Genomic DNA, 18,461 nt, shown 5'->3' with positions numbered 1-18,461 from the left:
CGACCAGGATAAGCCTTGATGCTGAAGTCAGCTCCCTGGTCCAAATTTTGACTCTTGCTGGAGAGATGGCTCAGGGGTTAAGCGTATGTGCTGCTCATCCAGAGGACCCAAGTTCAGTTCCCAGCATCTATACCAGGCAACTTAAAGCTGCCTCCGACCCCAGCTCCAGGGATCTGATGCCCTATTCTGGCCTCCGTGGGTACCGCGCATGAGCAGACACAGAAACCCTGGAAAGTTCCTCTTCTTTCCCTTGCATGGAGAATAGGTGTCATAGTAGGCCCCGGCTCCCAGAACTGTTACGACAACGCTCTCTGCAAAAAAAAAAAAAAGCCTAGCATAGAATCAGCCCTCAATTCAATCGGCACAGGTAGCCAGCCAGCTGTCTGGCCAGCTAGGGGTCAGCAGGACCTGTAGACACAGAGGGAAAGCAAGGAGGACACCTCGGGCTTTGGGACCACAGCAGACACTCATCTCCAACCCCAAGGGAGGCTCTCCGGGATGCAGAGCTCAGAACACCGCCAGGGACCCTCAAACCGTATAACTCATTCCTCGTTATTCTCCAGCCTGACTGAACAGCTGCTTCAGGAGGGAATAAAATACGCTCCGCATAGTTTAAATGTTTCACTTATGAAAATGTCAGGGCCAACTTTATAAACGGTGTAACAGTAAAGACACTTACGAGAGACTGGTCCGGATTCACCAAGGGCTGGGGCGGGGGAAGGAGCACAGCCTCCACCACAGCCAAGTGGCTGGGATTCCCAGAAGGCGCCATCTGGGATGTCTCAGAGGGGGCACCAGATCACATCCTGGTCTCCCCACATGAAATAGGATCCTCTCTCTGGAAGCCCAGTTCAGCCAGAGAAGGGGCACTTCCGGCCTGGTTCTGTTTCCCACACTCCAGGGTGCCTGGGTCTCTAGCCAATCAAGTTAATTGAAAAATTACCTGGGGCTGAGAAAAAGCAGGCCCAGCTGAGGGGAAGAGGCTCTCAGGAACCCTGCTGGTTCCCAGCAAGCCTGGACTATAGCAGAGGGAGTACCTGGAGAACCTCTAGAAATTTTGCAGCTCCAGGGCGCGCTCTCTCTCTCTCCTCTCTCCTCTCTCTCTCTCTCTCTCTCTCTCTCTCTCTCTCTCTCTCTCTCTCTCTCTCTCCCTCCCTCCCTCCCTCTCTCTCTCTCTCTGCGATGCAGAAAGGCATGAAAACTTCCAGCCTCAGACTGGAGACGTAACTGAACTGAGCAGAGAACCTGCCTAGCATGCATGAGGCTTTGGGTTCAGTTCCCAGCACGGCATAAACCGGGTATGGCAGGGTGTAACTCTAAGTCCCTCTAAGTCCGGCGGCGAATCGGAGAATTGGAGTTTCAAGGCTCCTTCAGTGAGAGGATTTAGGCACAAAGGAAGAAAAAAAAAAAAAGGAATAAAGAAGGACCTGACACACGAGTGCAGGCCAGTGAGTGTGGATCTTGTTCACCTGGCTGGCAGGCGTCCCCCAAGGCAAAAGCACATCCCAGGGTGCTATTCTGGGGTGAGCCATGGTACCTCTCCAACACCCAGTCCTAGGAAGCCTGAGATTCAGACCAGCCGCAAGACAGGAGAAGCAGCTGCCTGTACCCCACAGGACAAGATGGTGCCCTTATGCCCAGGAAGCCCTGCAATGGGCCCAGACTGTTAAATCCCAATATGTGGCTTTTAACTTTGCCTTCAAAGTGCCCTCACGTCTATTATGTTTATGATTTCAACCCAGTGGTGTGTTTTATTGTTCTCATTAGAAGGATAAATGGTGATTCAGCCTAGTCATACAGGGTGGGTGGTGCAGCCTGGCCTGAGGCTGGCCCTCCACCCCCTCCTGTCCATCCCATCCTATTCCAACCTGCAGCCTCCTGGGCACACCTAAGTCTCCCCAGGCTGCTCTGTTCACTTGTGTTCTCCCAGGACCCTTGTCTGTCCTGGGACCATGAACCATCAGTTCCAAAGTGGTCGGCCACATCTCTAGACCTCTGCCATCAGCTTCTGGGCACTGCAAAACGGGAGACCACTGGGGACCCCGTTACTGCACCCCTCCTTCCAGGAAGCCACATCCTGCAGGACTAGACATGAACAAAGCTATTTTTAAAAATGCTTCTTTGGGCTGGGCTGGAGAGGTGGCACACTTTGGTCGGGTGTGTGTTTAGCATGCACGAGGTCGCGATTTCAAACCCCAGCGTGATGAAGTATGTTTTTCATTCTAGCACTGAGGTGGAGGCAAGAGGATCAGAAGTTCAGAGTCATCCTGGGCTACAGAGAGAAATCAAGGCCGCCGGGACTAAATGAGTCCTGAACTAAAAGACAAAAAGGGGGAAAATCAGAAAAGGACAAGAAAAACATTTTCTTTTTGTTGGGGTGGGGGGAGTGTGGGCAAGGTGGCCCATGAACCAAATGTTTAACCAGGACCCAGAAAAATGTGGGATTTGGGAAGAGGAAGGAACAATGGGGTGAAGGGAAGCCCGGGGAACCCTGATCCCACCACGAGCTGTCTGTGTGACTTCTGCCTTTGGGAACCTCCCCAGAGGCAGTGTTGCCCAGTGGTGAGGAAGAGGCTTCAGTTCCAGGTGTTTCGGTTGAGTGCCTGCCACTCATCAAGAGCCCCAGAAAGTCACAAACGCCTGTCTAGGCCTTGGTGCCCTCCTCTACCTGTCTAGGCCTTGGTGCCCTCTTCTACCTAACAAGGTTGACAAGAGAGTGAATGAATCTCTACAAAGAACATTCTGGCAGGTGAGAAGTACTACACACAGCTGGGGCACTCTCCTCCCTCCTGCTCCTCCTTTGAGAGCCACATGACCTCTGGCTCTCCTCCTGCTGGCAACATTGTCCCCGATGACTTCTGGGCCTTCTGTCCCCACACCTTCATGTAGAACATTCTTTGCTGACAGGTCTTTCAGAGTAGGGTTTCCAGCAGTTAGGGGCTGGCTGCCCCACACAGTGCTAATATAGGAATCCTCTCCTGGCATTCTCCAGTTTATGGCCAGGGGTGTGTCTTTTTTCCTGCCTGGAGTGGCTGCTGACATCCCAATAGCATCTCCCATCTTCCCTGCCCCAGACCTTGGCTGTCTGGCTCCCCCAGCAGTTCAGAGGTCAGGCTGCTTCCAATTTGCAAGCTGCCTCTTGGGAGAGCAGAGGGGGAAAGCATTTGAAAAATGTAAATGAAAGCCCCCCCCCCCGGTGGCTTTCTACCCCCCCCCCCACGCCCACCCAGCTCACAGCCAGCTGGACAGAATACAGAATACAAGGCCTGGTACTGTGGCCCAAGAGCAGCGAGCAAGGCAAGGGCTGCCCAGGATTTACCCAGCGGCGACTCTGCTGCCTTTCCTAGACCAGGGCCTCTTGGAATGCAGCCGGTGAGAGCCTGGGACTACAGACCCCAGGGGCTAGGGTGGCTCCAACCTACTCTAGAAACCCAGGAGATGCACTCCCTAGGACAGTCAGGCTAGCCCAAGCCACAGGCAGAGAAGGGTCAGGCTAGGACTGCCCTGGGTGTTGTCTGCGAGCCTGCTGGATGCCTCTATGGGAAAATGAGGCTGCCAGAGCGTGGGCTCCAGCTTGACCGCAGGGTGATCATGGAGAAGCGGCAGACTTCAATAAGGGAAAGCTTGAAGTGATGGTGGACAAACACTGGATGTGGCGGGGTGAAGCTGTGGCTGGGGTGCCAGAGAGCTTGGGGGGTTCTATGCCCAGCACTAAGACCTCAAAACCAGAAAACAGAGGCCTGGAGGCAAAACGTTTCGAGCAGGTCCTGCACGCTTCAGTCCAGTGCGTCAGCTTTCCTGCCCGGCTCTCTTCAGCTAACTGGAGCTCTTCCCTTCCCTCCATCGCCAGTTTCAAAACATGTATACCACGAACTGTGTGGGCCTTGGGCTGAAGACCTCTCTCCTGACACCTGCGAAATACTCCAGATCCCCAGGGGCAGCCTGAGTGGAAGGAAAGATGGGTGTGTGTACCTGAGCTGGAGGGACAGGCAGGGGTGGAGGTCATAAAACAAAGCAACGAAACACACTCAGACACACGCACAGAGCACAGCTAGCTGGTGTTTTTAAGTGGCCCAGAAAAGACAGATGTTTGCATCATCACTAATTTAGGATGAAATAAATAAATAAATAAATAAGAAAGTAGCCCCAGTTATTGTCCTGTCCCTCCCAGCATCCCAAGTCAAGGAACTGCCACGTACCAAATCAGTTGTAATAAAAAAAAAAAAAAAGAAGAAAGAAAGAAAGAAAGAAAGAAAGAAAGAAAGAAAGAAAGAAAGAAAGGAAAAAAAAAAAAGGTCAGCTTTGGTCCTTCTCTGTCCCTGACCTGGAGCAAGCCTCAACCCACATCCAGGAATCCAAGTGACTCTTGGGATAAGCAAATAACTAAACTGCAGCAGCGATCAGACAATTTTCAGAAAAAGATGGGTTCGTTTATGTGACACCCCAGAGCCTGGGCAGTCCTTAGACTCTGAAGAAATCTCTGAATTTTCTAATCTAGCGTTTCCCCTGCACACATGCCTGTAGAGGACTAAAGCTTCGGAAACAGAGGGAGCTCCAACACCCCCAGCCCAAAGCAACAGCCAGTGTGTATAGCTGTCCCACAAAGTACCAGGGTGACGTCACAGCAAAGACTCACCCAGGACCTCATTGGAGCAGTGGGCACTCTGGAGTGGATGGCATTCAAGTCAACCTGACAAGCTCCACATGCAAAGAGCCAGGTCCGGGAGTTCTGTGTGAGCTGACCCAGGACAGCAATGACCAGAAAAAGATGGGGGGGAGAGAACCTGAGAGGTGTCAACCTGAGCTGGTCCTGCAGTCAGGGTGAAAGAGAAGAAGGAGTGGTAAACAGAGGCAAAGTGAGCAGGAGGAGGAGGAGCCGCCACAGCGGTGGTAGTGGAACTGCCTTATCAAGTAGTCAAAACAAATAAACAACAACCAAACAAACCTGCAAGGCTGGACGTGGCTGCCTTTAACGCCAGCCCCCAGGAGAGTGGAAGACTCAAAGACTGTGAGTTCAAGGTCAGCCTGGTCTCCACAGCACCAGGCCAGGCAGAGCAAAAAGAAAGTCTCAAAAAAAAGGAAGAAAGGAAGAAAGAAAGAAAGAAAGAAAGAAAGAAAGAAAGAAAGAAAGAAAGAAAGAAAGAAAGGAAGGAAGAAAGAAGAAAAAGAAAGAAAACACACCAAGGGGGACACATTCCACTCAACATCCCACAGAATGGCTCTCCTCAGCACCATGGGTCCTAACGTAGGTTCTGGATGTAAGCGCCATTAAAAACAACAACAACAACAACAACAACAAACAAGCAAAAAACAACAACCAAATCACACCAAAACTGTCAGCAGAAAAAGGTTTCTGAACACACACACACACAAACCCCAAGATCAAGGATGTCGTGAACCTGAGGTGCTTCCGGCAGCACTCGCCTGTGTTGCATCCTGAGACACCACTGCAGGCTGGGTTCTGACCACACAACACGTCCACTGTGCCACTCATGCCCTCACCCATGCAATGCCAATGCAGGCTGGGTGAAACTCCTTGGGCTCAGGGCCAAGACTTCCGTGTTTTTCTTAGACATACAGAACTTTCTGCTCTTACAGAAACATTAACAGTTTAATTATGGAAAACAAAGACTTTTGATATTTTCCTCCAAGCATGCCTTTTAGTGCACATCAAATTAGCAAATTCTTGGCCTGTGTTGCTAGATGCTTGCTTTTGAAAAAAAAAAAATGCTATCTGAGATGCTGACTTCAGCTTCGTAAAACTCGTTCAATAAATTTTGGCTTGGGATTAGGACAGAAATCACAACAATCACAGAGATGGCCCTACACATACTTCTGCCAATTTGTACCATGTGGCTATGTGAAGTAACATTCTCAGTATAATTAATTGTTAAATTATGAAATAAAAATATCGATCAACTCTGAAGAACATGGAGGACACTGTTTCCCATAGCATCACACATATATACAGCCAAGATGTAACTGCCTATAACTGTAGACAATGAAATATACCTTACTGGTCCCTACAGGCACCCACACACAAGTACGTACACACACACACACACACACACTAAAAATGATTTTAAAAAGAATTTTTAAGATGCCCAAATCGAAGATCCATTTTCAGATTTTGTTTTGTTTTGTTTTTATGCCTGTCTGGGTCCAGGAAGTGATATTTAAAGACAGCTTGCTCGCAGGTTGAGTCAGAGACAGATAGCTCAGGAGTCAGGTATGGTGGCCTGAGGCAACCACCACAGCAAAACAAACATCTTAAGTTTTTATGAACAATTTGGAACAGACCGTAGAAACATTCGGGAGTCCTGGCTGCACCTGAAGTGTGGACCAGCAGTTACAAGCGGCCGCTCCCAAAAGTACCAATTAGCTAAATTCAGTTCTCCAGTCCAGGCTTCACAAACTCCTGTCAGACACCCGCCTCGCGTTGAGTGCCTCACTTCCCCTATGGTGAACTAACTAGAATGTGTGCCTAGAGAGAGAAGGGACGTTGCAGGTTAAGAACTGAAATCACCTCAGATGTCTCTGGTATCTCCAGGAGCCATTTACTTGGATCTGACCTCACGGGCTCGTGAGGTAGGGTGTTTGGAATGTATCGACTTGGCCGACCCCAGCAGCCACCAACCTCAAAGTGAAGTATGCCAGCAGATAGCATCTCTGAGCCCTCGCTCTGCTGCCACCCACCTACTTGATGTCCCCAAGGATGGATTCGGTACTTGCTTTGATTTGTGACTTTCTTTTGTTCTGTGGCTATAAAAGTTCATGTACATTCTCTGGAAATGAAATCTCACTGAGGGCCACCCGGGCCTTGGTCACCCACATTTGGCTCAGAATAAACTCTCCTATTCTTGTGGAAGCAGAAGCAGGGTTTTGTTATCAACATTATAAAAAGAGGGTTCCCTTCTAGATCACTCCCACGGGGCAGACGTTTGTGCCCACACCTGAAGACCACGGCAGGAAAGGCATACTCTGGGAACAGCCCTATGTCTGCTCCAGTACCCAGAGTGAGCATCTGCCTTCCACTGGGAGTCTCCAGATGCAAGCTTGCCTCTTTGTCAGTTGCCAGAGTAGCAGAGGGCCTCAGAGGAACCCTGGAAAGATATGGAGGTGCCATCCTACCTGCCTGCAGGAGCTTTAAAGGATGGCTGCAGGGATCTGCCCCACAAAAGGCTGCCCTGGATCAGTGATGACTCCCAGTCCAGACCAGACACTAGAAGCCCACAGGCAGCAAGGACTACTTGCGGTGTGTGGGCGTTTATATAGCCACAAACCCCAGGAATCCAAACCCTTATGTTTTATCAGAAAGGAGACATAGAGGTCACATCTGGCATTCAGGGTGAGGAAGCCCAGCACACAGACCGGAAGCAAACACAAACCAAATCATGGCCCCAGGTTGCTGCCCTTAGAGGGCACAATAGAGCCCTGCCTGGTACCCTAAGCACTGGAGAAGTCCTCGCCTCCTGGTGAAACCCAGGTCCTCTGTCAAGCATCTGTCACCTTTCAGCTCTAGGCAGACCCCCAGGACAAGGAGGAGACCCAAAGCTGAGCAGTCACAAATACACCATGGCCAAGAAGTGACAAGGACCCAAGTCACTCCCCCCTTTAAAGAGGCTACAACTGCAAACAGCCAAGCAAATGGCGCACAAGCTACAATCCTGGCACTTGGGAGGTGGCAGCGGAAAGATCAGGAGTTCAAGGCTACAAAGGCAAGGCCCTGTTTGAACGAACATTTTCTGAGGTTAGGCTCAATGACAAACTGACCAACTGAGTTCAATCCCATGGTCCCCAACAGCAGAAGGAAAGAGCAGGATGCCCAAGTCCAGTCTGCATCTGTGGAATCCACCTCACCCTAAAATTTACTTGAGTCCACTCATCTTGGGGCTCAGCATACAGAGGGTCACAGGCAGGGTCTGTCCACCTATCGCCACCCAAATTTCTGACCCCAAGGGTACAGAGAGAGTTCCTAAGGGCATGAAGGACACAGCCTTCCCCATGGTTCTCCTCCTGGGGGCAAAGAGAACTGAGAAGGAACTGAGGAAATGCGGGCAGGCACACAGCTGAACAAGTCTGCTTCCACAGAATCTCAGCACCAACAACAAAGGCGTCCAAAGAGACATGGGGCCGGGCGGGTGGAGGCTGGGCTCCAGGAGGCTGGAAAAACAGGCTCCACCGGTGGCTTTGGGGACCAGAACTTTAAGAATGGATGAATCACAGACAAGAGCTGGCTTCCTCTGTCTCCTTAGCACCCAGCCAGGCACTGGCTCCTGAGAGTCAGGGATGGCAGGTTGAACAAAAGGAGCAAGAATGCTGGGGGCTGCCTGAGGCCCCAAGTGGGGCATCTGAGTGCCCTGCTGTCTGTCTTACCACAGCAGGGGCTCGTGAGCTTACAAGAATTGATACCTGTAGTCCTTCTACTAGAGTCTAAGAACACAGCCAGGGTGCGGATGAAGTGGGGGGAAGGTGGGAGCAAAAAAGTCACGAGTTGAACTAGGTTGTGTGTCTACTACTGACACCCGCGCGAGAGGAAAGGACTCTGTTGATTAGGATATTAGGACACAGGGAAGTCAGAATGCATAGTGTGGCCTCCAAAACCAAAAGGCAAGGGTTTTCAAAGTCTGGTCTGTGGAATCAAGGCCTTGGGGTTTGATCCCCAGCATGCATTAGCAAACAAACAAACAACAAAACAGTATTGTCAAGTGCCTGTAATCCCAGGAACTGGGAGGTGAAAACAGGGTGAGAAGTCCAAGGCCAGCCTGAAACAAGAGCCCCTGTTTCAAAAGGGACATCAAAAAATACTCTTAAACACAGACTCCTAGCTTAGCAGTGTAGTAGTGCATACCAATGTAATTTAAGCACTCTTAAATCTCTGAGTTCAAGGCCAGCCTAGTGTAGGTAGAAAGTTCCGGGACAGCCAAGGCTACTTAGTGAGACCTTGTAAAGGAGGAAGAGGAGGAGGAAGAGGAGAAAGAATTACTGAAAATCATCCTCTGTCACAAGGTGAGTTCTAGGCCAGCCTGGAAGAGCCAGAGTTAAAAAACAAACACAACACAAGTATAGCAGCCAGCACCGGAGACCACTGTGATCTATCCGAGCAACTTCAGACTCCTGGGAGGAGGTCAATGAAGGGGGAAGAGGGCTGTCTCCCAAGGGCCTCGTACGTCTCTTATTAGGACCCATCTGACCCTGAAAACCGCCACCCACGGCTTCCTGGAGTAGGCACCCTTCCCAGGCTTCAGTGTCAGCACCATGTGGACAGAACAGATTCAGCCCTGCTCAGGTTTCCTACTCAAGAGTCTGCGTTCTGGGTTCCCAAACAGCAAGGGTGAGTGGGTGAGTGGGGATGGGTGGCTCTCCTAGAGGAGGATCAGCTCTGGGCCTCAGAGGCATGAAAGAAAAGCCCATAGGCTGGCACAGCTCACACTTGTAATTTCAGCTCTTAGGAGGCTGGGACAGCAGGAGAACTTGCCTGTTCTAGAGGGAGACCTCCCTCCCCCCCCCCTCTCTTACACACACACACACACACACACACACACACACACACCCTACAATTCCATCACTTGAGCTGAAGGTAGGAGGTCCAACAACTCAAGGTCATCCTCAGCTATGTGCCAAGCTCAAGGCCAGCCTGGGCTAAAAGAGATCTTGTCTCCAAAGAAAGCAAACATAAAATTAAAAACATGAAGACAGAGAGGAAAGCCCATGGTTTCCAGCCCCTCAGCCTCTGCTCCGGGTCAAACGACAGCCTTGCGGAAGGCAACCTGGAACAGACGTTCAGCGCCCCATAACTTCTTTAGGTCTCGGTGCTTTCATCTGGGAAATGGGGAGAATGCCAGATGACTCTTGGCCATGGGAATCAACAAACCGTAGCCTCTGCATCAGGGCACCCCCTCGAATCCCAGCTGGCCCTCAGCAAATGAGTTTGTCATTAACAGGCCCTGCCCTAAGGAAAGGGCACCTTATTCCCTGCCTGAGCGCACAGGGTTTTAAAGTGAGGAGCCTGGTGTCAAGGCTGTGCAGGTAGGTGTGGGAACAAAGCTCCCAGGGGACCCTGAGGTTGTTTTCACCTCTTTGTCAGCCTCCAGGGAGAGACCTTCTGAAGCTCCCACAAAATGAAAAGGCACGAAACACTCAATGCCTGCGATAAAGTTACAGCCCAAACTAGCCGGTGCCACCCACCTTCCTAATCCAGGCACCTGCAGACCAGCCACCAGGTGCCAGGTGACGGGCGTTCCCTGGTATAGTCCCCCAAATCCGCATGTACGCTGGGGACAGATACCACACTGCCCTTCCTGCACCGCCCCCCCACCACCATAACCAGGGTTCAGGGTCTCCAGGCCAGGGCTTGAGGCATCAGTCCAGCGGGTCCCACCTACCTGCAGCTCCCACCTGGCTGGGAATTTCTTCCAGATCAGGGGGTTCTGCAGCATCTGCAGGGCTGTGGACACTGGTTAAGAGCTGAGAGGAATCACCGTGAGCGGAGTCCTCCATCTGGCCTCTTTTGAAAGCATCCAAGCAGCAGACAAGAGAAAGCCTGAAGTTGCCGCCATCACGCAGGCTGGCACAGGGGCTGCAGAGGAGGTGGCCCTTGGGAATCGGTGGTGATCCCGATGTCCCCCATCCCTGGAAGGCGCTCATCTGACACACGCAGCATCCAACGCCTTTACCGAGAGTAAATCCATTAAAATAACTACACACACACACACACGCACACACACACACACACACACACACACACGCACATGCACGCGCACACTCGTGCGCACCTCCTCACCCTGGCTTGCCTCTCTGGAGTGTTTAAGCCCTTGGTGACTCAGCCAACACAGGGCTCCCAGGTGATTGCTTTGGCCAGCTTTAATGATGCGTTTGGCCAGGCTTATCTGCTGGGGCAAAAAAACCTGTCTGCTTGAAAATCCACCTGATCTTCCATTTTTGACAACGTGCCCTATTACAATGACAGAGGCGCACTTGCACCTCAGGGTAGTGGGTGCTGTTTGCCTGGATTAAAAGAAGCACAAGCCCTTCTTCCACCGGCGCTGAGCGACAAGTGGACCCGGTAACTCAAACTGAAATATTACAGAGACCGTCAAGGGGGTTCAACAACCATGTGGAGAATCTCCAATGACTCACAAGGCCAAAGCAGCAGCCAGTCCTTCTGAGCCACCTGCTTGACCAAATCCCAATATCCACAGGCCTCATGATGCACACTGGTAGTTGCAGCAACTGGTAAGAGGCAGGGGGCTCGCCGCTTAAGGTTAAACTTGGCTACATAGTAAGTACAGGCAAGCTGGGGCTACATGAGACTAAAACATGCATATAACAACAACAAAAAAACCTGTAACAACGATAACGTATGTGGCATTTCACACACAGCTCCGTACACTTCAGACCTTGGGAATTCCCCGTTCCCTGATGGTGGCTGTAGCAACAGGCCCCACAGGCAGTAAGGACACTAATTAGACTCCTGGCGAGCTCCAACTCTCAAGTGGGAAAAAGAACTCTTCTCCACTTTATAGAAGGGACTGAGGCTTGGGATGTTCAGTAACTTACTGGCTGACACACATCTAGGAAGGAGCAGAACCCAGGAATTCTAACCGTGGTGCATTTATTTCTAAAACTGGTGTTGTGATCCAGGGGGCCACCAGCCCTGGCGGAGGATAAGATTCAGTCCAAGGCACTGAACCACCACAGGGGGACACAGAGCGGTCATTGGGGAACCAACCTTCAAAACGGTTTGCAGTCCTGATCCCAGGGATAGTCTGGGCCCTGGTGAACTCCACCCCGCCCTGCCCCATGGGGAAGGTAAATGAAGCCAGTTGGTCTTAGTGGCACAGCTGCTGGGGGCATCAGGAGGGAAACTCTCTCACCTTCTTCCTAGTGGAAGGCCTTTGCAGAGCAGGTAATGGAAAGATCTCTCACTGAAATTGCTAACGCCACTCAGAGATGAGTGAATGCTGGTGCTGTTCAAACCAGGAGTGGGGAGAAGACAAACCTTTTAGTTTTTGTAAGATAGAAATTTAAAAGAAGCCGGGCAGTGGAGGCACCTTTAATGGCAGCCCTGGGGGGTGGGGGGGGACAGAGGCAAGCGAATCTCTGAGTTTGAGGCCAGCCTGGTCCTGGATGACCAGGCCAACACAGAGAAACCCTGTCTTAAAAACAAACAAAAAAGTTAAAAGAAAAAAAAGATCTTAAGATTAATAAAGGGTCTACCTATTCAGGTACAGTACAAATGAGCCCAGCGGTGGTGGCACACGCCTTTAATCCCAGCACTTGGAAGGCTGAGGCAGGAGGATCTCTGTGGGTTTGAGGCCAGCCTGGTCTACAAGAACAAGTTCCAGGACAACTAGAACTGTCACACAGAGAAACCCTATCTCAAAAAACCAAAGAACAACACAAGGCCTTTCTGTCCAAGATTTCGGTCTACAAACTGGGGTTCACTCCCAGGATGTGCACCCCACTGCCTGTGTGACCTTGGGTCAGTCTGTCAACTTTTCCAAGCACTGGTCTTCTTGGCGACTAGCCCTACCCCTGGCTGCTGGAAGGACAGATTAAGACAATCTCTCAGTTTAGTTTTATACTGACTCAAGTGAGCTGATGCCCCAGGGTATGCTAACGGGTGTGATGACGCAGAAGTAGCAAGAAGTAGCAGGGAAACAAATGGCAATGGCGATGGAAAGATTTCAGAAAGGTTTCTTTTCTTTTCTTTTTCTTTTTTTTTTTTTTTTTTTTGTTTTTTTTTTAGACAGGGTTTCTCTGAAGCTTTGGAGCCTATCCTGGAACTAGCTCTTGTAGACCAGGCTGGCCTCAAACTCACATAGATCCGACTGCCTCTGCCTTCTAAGTGCTTGGATTAAAGGTGTGTGCCTTTAATCCCAGTGAGGCACTTTTTTCTTGTACATTTTTATCTTACATCACGGGCGGTGGTGGCACACACTTTTAATTCCTGCACTCGGCAGGCAGACAGAGGCAGATGTCTGCGTTTGATTGAGGCCAGCCTGGTCTACAGAGTTCCAGGTCAGCCTGGGCTACACAGAGAAACCCTATCTCAAACAACCAACCAACCAAATCCAAAACAAACAAACCAACAAATAAACAAGCAAAATTTTATCTTACAAAGAGGTACAGAAGGGTACAGTGTAAACCAGACCTGGTGGCCCGGGCTGCGAGCCCAGCACTCTGGATGTGTATCAGAAAGTCAAGCAGAGGTGACAGAGTGAGCTGAAGCCAGCCTAGGAAAGAGGTGACCATGTCTCAAAGACAAAGAAACAAAAACACAATCTAAAATCACAAGTTCAGAGGTAGACGGATTAATCACTGCTGTCCATAGAAACACGCTCTTTTCCAAAGAGACTTCGAATGGCAGCCAGTGGCAATGCTCTCTTTAGCCTAAGGAACTCAGCACCCAAAGTCGCTTCATATGCCTTTGTCTCTAACCACTCTAATACGAGGTAGCCTCGTTCCTCCAGCCAGATCCCCTCACAACCTCATTTTCTGCACGGCACTTTCCGCCCCAGGACTTGTCTGTCTCGGACACGCGTGCCTATGGGCAATCCCCTCCCACGGAGTTTAAGAGCCTTGGAAAATGGACTGCAGTTGCTTTTGTTTGCTATGATAGTCCTGGCAGCTCTGATAGCACCTTGCTCTTAGCAGGTGTTCCAAATAGATGACCGAATGAATGGACAATGACCGAGAGGGGCAAATCAATTCATGTTCCCAGTTAAGAACACCTAGTGGGCACCTGGCTCACTCTGCAGGGGCTCTGGAATCAAGATTTCCCGAAGGCAAACTGGTCTGTCAGGTATCTCAAGGTCAGAGGGAATTGGGGAGAGGTGGGGTGCGGTGGGGACTATATTAGCAGTCAATGCTTGTGTTCTCTGCTCTGGTCATTGGTCCATTTACCCTAGAGGTCAGAGCTATCACTATTTTCAGGGCCATCACCCTGTGGATCTCAGGGCAGGCCTCCTGAGCAATGTCAAGGTGTCCAGACCTCCATCCTGAGGCAAAGTGTTCACTCCCAGAAGGCCTCATCCAGCAAGGCCTCTATCTGTTCAGAGCCTTAAGCTGAGCATCGGTCCAGCTTGGGACAAACGCTGAGTGAATGTTTATTTCCCCAACAACTTCAGCTTGTGGTGCTAAGGCAAAGAATTCCCATTTCCTTCCTAGAAGAAAACTCCCATAAACAGAAACCATTTCCGCGCTGGCTGCCAACGGCCTCCAGATATCATTGAAACTGTCCTTGAAGACGCAGACGAAGGGCAGCTCAGCTGTTAAGAGCACTTGCTGCTCTTGCAGGGGACCACAATTCGGCTCCCAGCACCCACATCAGATGGTTCACAACCACTGGGGACTCTAATTCCAGGCGATCCGATTCCCCTCCTCCGGCCTCTGGGGGTACTCCCGTTTATGTGCATATAGACATACATGCATACACATAAATAAAAGAATTCAAAAGCTTAAATTAAAAAAAAGACCAGACATGAGACATTGAAGACGTAGTTAAGGTTAGTGTTTGCATAGTGTACATGAGGTCCTAGGTTCGATTCCCAATACTGAATAAAACTGGGCATGGTGGCTCACGCCTATAATTCCAGGACTCAGGCCGTGGAGTCGGAGGATCAGAAATTGAAGGTCATCCTCAGCTACATATCAAGTTTGACCAGGCCACAGAGGACCCTGCAAAGGAAAGAAAGGGGGAGAGGAAAGAAGGAAGGAAGAGGAGGAAGGGAAACAGAGAGGAAGGGAGTGACTAGGAGAAGGAAGGGCCAGAACTTTCTGGATAGCCTGCTGGTGTGACCTTGTCTCCTGCAGGAATGCCACCTGTGATTTGGGAACCGCCATCTCTAACACCCTCTCCCCTCTAGGGACATACCATGAGGGAGGGCCGTGGCAAACAACCAGTCTCAGCTGTAAGAGGCAGGCGTCTCCCGGGTGCAGCATGCCATTAGGACATTGTTATGAACACAGGAACGGAGCCCATCCAGACACAAAGTCAACAGCTGCGCCTCCACCCAGCCATCTTCCACACGCTGACATAATAAGTGTCCACAGCCGCAACACATTGGCCTCAGAGCCCTAAAGCATTTTTACAGATGGGGCAAAAGTCATCATGACACACACAGGTCAAAAGGGCAGGGACAAGGAAGATAGCGTCACAGCCTACAGGGAAACTGAGTCCCTGGGGCAGTGAGTGACAGGTGGGACTGCAAGTATGCCAGGTATGAAAAGGTGGACTAATATTTATTGTGCACCTGCAGTGGCACAGGCTAGGTGCTCCCTTGCCCTTCCCTCTCTTCTTTTAAAAAATTTGTGTATGGAGGGGGGAGGCAGACACGTCATGTGTGGAGGTCAGAGGACAACTCCCTCCTTCCACCACATGGATCAGGGTGACGGAACTCAAGTTCTTGGGCTTGGTAGCAAGTGCCTTTTCCCACTGAGCCATTTTGTCTGCCTTTCTTTTTTCTACTGGAGAGCAAAGCTAGATTCTCAAATACTCTGGCCAAGTGCTGTACCAGTGAGTTGTGGTTTGTTGTTGTTTGTTTGTTTGTTTGTGCTTTTTGTTTTGAGGCAGGATCTCCCTGAGCTACCCTGGGTGGCCTTGACCTCATTGTGTGGCACAGACAGGTCATGAACTCAACACCCTCCCGTCTCAGTCTCCTGAGAACCTGGAATGACGACAGGTATGAGGTACTATGCCTAGTTGACACAGAGAATTTTTTAAATGATGACACCCCTTAGTGGGTACCGATTTCCACAGTGGGTAAACCGAGTCTCAAGGAGATGACAGAACTCGCTTAACCTGCGTGCTGTTGTACATCAGCTGGCTCCTTCCCAGAGGAAGGGATCACTTGGCAGGTACTCTGTGGGTTCCCCAGCTCAGGAGCAACCTGCCTGGGAGCAGGATCAACATCTAGATTTTACCACGCAATAGACAGGAACCTGAGGTGCCAAAGCCAGTCGATAGCCAGTGCCGGTAGCCCTAGCATGGCAGAAGGACCTGGAGTTCAAAGTCAGCATGGTCCTAAGACCCTGCCTTAGACAAAATAAAAGCTGAGATGCCAGCACCAAGGTTTAAGACAGTGAGAGCTCTAAGTGGCTCCGCCTCTGGGTTGTTCAGTCAGTATCTGCAGAGAGAGATAAAGACAGCCTCACTTCCAGGTGGGGTTTCAGGACACTGCACAAAAATTCCTACAGCACAGTAAGGTGCTCAACAATTAATAAAAAAAAAAAAAATCATGTGCACTTCCGTTGTTCCTGGAAAAGTGTTCAGAAGTTCAGACTGAAGGATGGCAGGCTCTTCTCGGAAAAGCCGGCAGACTTCCACCTAAATTGTTTCCCCCTTGGAGACAGGCGGATCCAGGGTTCCTGCCCCCACCCCATGACTTAACTTGGGGGCGGGTGGAGAAAGACAGCTGAGCCGGGAATGGGCGCACCCACTGGGCGCATTTTAACACAGAACCACTGTACTCTACTTGGGGCGGATCGGCCAAGCACTCGCAATTAGACCTCGGCGCTTGTGCTTCCCACTGCTGCAATTTCTCCTGGAGTTAAAGTGTATGTGAAAGTCAGCAATCTCTCTGCTCCACTCCAGCAAATGTGAGCGGTTAGAGAGAAGGGGAACTCTTTTTCCAGACTTACGGCAGCCAGATGGGTTATAGAACACAGGACAGGGGGTCGCCCCAACTTTGCAGAGAGCTAGGCCCTTACCCACACCTTCTCCGGGTCCTGCCCCGAAGTGGATCTGCAGGCGCCACTGTATTGCAGGACCCTGACAAACGTGGATTTGACCTCTCTCCATGTAGTTTGTGCTTTGGCAAGCTTGAGTCGCGGAACCAGACAGCCCTAAAAGCCTAGCTCCAACGCTTAAGAACTCACAAGGGACCGTCCCAAGTTTGCACAGGGCTAGCCCCTTTCCCACGCTCTGGGTCCATCCCGGAGCTGAGTCTGCAGGCGCCAAGGGATCCCAGTACTCTGACAGGCATGGCCCTGACCTCTCTCCCTGCAGTTCTCTTAAGGTTCTAGAAGGGGGAGAGGTGCAGCCGGAGAGCCCCGAGACCCCAGCTCCCAAGCTTAAGAACTCTTCTCATCCAGTGCGCTAACCGGCCGCACCCACCCGGCGCTCGGGGACACAACTTTGCCACCAACGGCTGGCTCGGAGCTCCCCGGCCCCGAGCGCCCCCGCGCGCCCGGTCCCGGCGGCTCCCGTGCTCTAGGGCCTGCAACCGCGCCGCCCTGCCCGCCCCTCAAGCACCTACCCAGCTGGCTGCCGTAGCCATCGGCAGCATCGGTGACCGCCCCAGCTCGCTGCTGCTCTCGAGGCGCCGCAGCATCCGTGCATAGCTCGCAGGCTCCAGGTTCCGGAGCGCGCAGGGGCCCGGTGTCCCGGCCGCAGGACGGAGTCGGCTGGCCGTGTGCCGCGAGCTGGCGGACGCGCTCCCACGAGCCCGAGTCGGCCGCCCGCATCCCGTGTGCCCGGGACGCGAGGCCCCACGGCGGCACACGGGGCTCTGATGCCGGACACCCGGCTCACAGCCTACGGAGCCGTCGCCGCATCGGGCCACCCACGCGCGCCGGGCCAGCAATCTCAGCCCCGCCGGACGCCCGGCAGTTAGCCGCCGCCGCACCGGAGGAATCCGGCACGATCCTCTCACGTGGGAACAACTCCAGATCCTGCGACTCCTCCTCTCGCTCCTTCCGGGCTAGCGAGGTACCCTCTGGCCACTCCCCGAACACGCCCCCTCTCGTTCCACGTTCTCTACTGGACCACGCCCCCGCCCCACTCCTCCTTGGCGCCTACTGGCCCCTTGTGCGTCTGGCCCCAGGCCACCGCCCCCCACCTCCCAACCTTCCCCGCCCCCAGCTCTTCCTAGAGAAACCTAGGAACCGAAAGGTAGATGGCCTTGTCCCAGAGATCCAGAGTCACAGTGCTCAATCCTGAGTGTGCCAGAGGAATGGCTGCAGGCCCGTGCCTGGCACTTACAGCGTGCTGGCCAGTGAAGTGATGTTCTCGTCTTAGGGGACGGAGGTTTACTAGGCTAGTCAAACTCAGGACTAGGGGTACTTTGGAGGGTGCGCAAGCTGCACCCTGGAGTGGCCTAGAGAGGGTGTTCCAGGGGCTGGCCTTGAGCCTGTAAAGTGCTCTGCAGCTGGGAGACCCCTTTGATCTGAGATTACAATGCTCTTTAGAGGGACTAATTATTTCCCCACGGCCCTGGGAGCAGGGCTGGCTTTCCCCAGCTGTAGACTCCAGGGAGCCAAGCTGCACAGCTAGGTGAGGAGCCTCCAAGCTCACCACCAATACCACCCCTTAGGTGCCCACTGCTATGACCCATGACTCTCTCTGTCCCAGCCTGTGAGCTGTGAGAGTCTCTTGACCACAAACAGATGGCTCTCCAACAAGCTATGGTAACAAAATGACTTGCCTCCAAGTCTGAAACCTTTTACAGTCCCTCTCT

General features: G+C 51.9%; 1 protein-coding gene across 1 annotated transcript in view; it reads right to left on the bottom strand.

Annotated features, from left to right (window-relative positions):
- Kazn (kazrin, periplakin interacting protein) overlaps positions 1–17,660 on the bottom strand; it is a 128,158-nt gene extending 110,498 nt beyond the window's left edge. The window contains exon 1 of the mRNA XM_038335172.1: positions 17,262–17,660. Coding sequence (XP_038191100.1) covers positions 17,262–17,469 — 208 coding nt within the window. The 5' untranslated portion in view covers positions 17,470–17,660. The remainder of the gene's footprint in view (positions 1–17,261) is intronic.
- Positions 17,661–18,461: the final 801 nt, after the last annotated feature.

This window comes from Arvicola amphibius, chromosome 6 (assembly GCF_903992535.2).
Source record: "Arvicola amphibius chromosome 6, mArvAmp1.2, whole genome shotgun sequence".
NCBI lineage: Eukaryota > Metazoa > Chordata > Mammalia > Rodentia > Cricetidae > Arvicola > Arvicola amphibius.
This window is presented reverse-complemented; position numbering and strand designations above follow the sequence as displayed.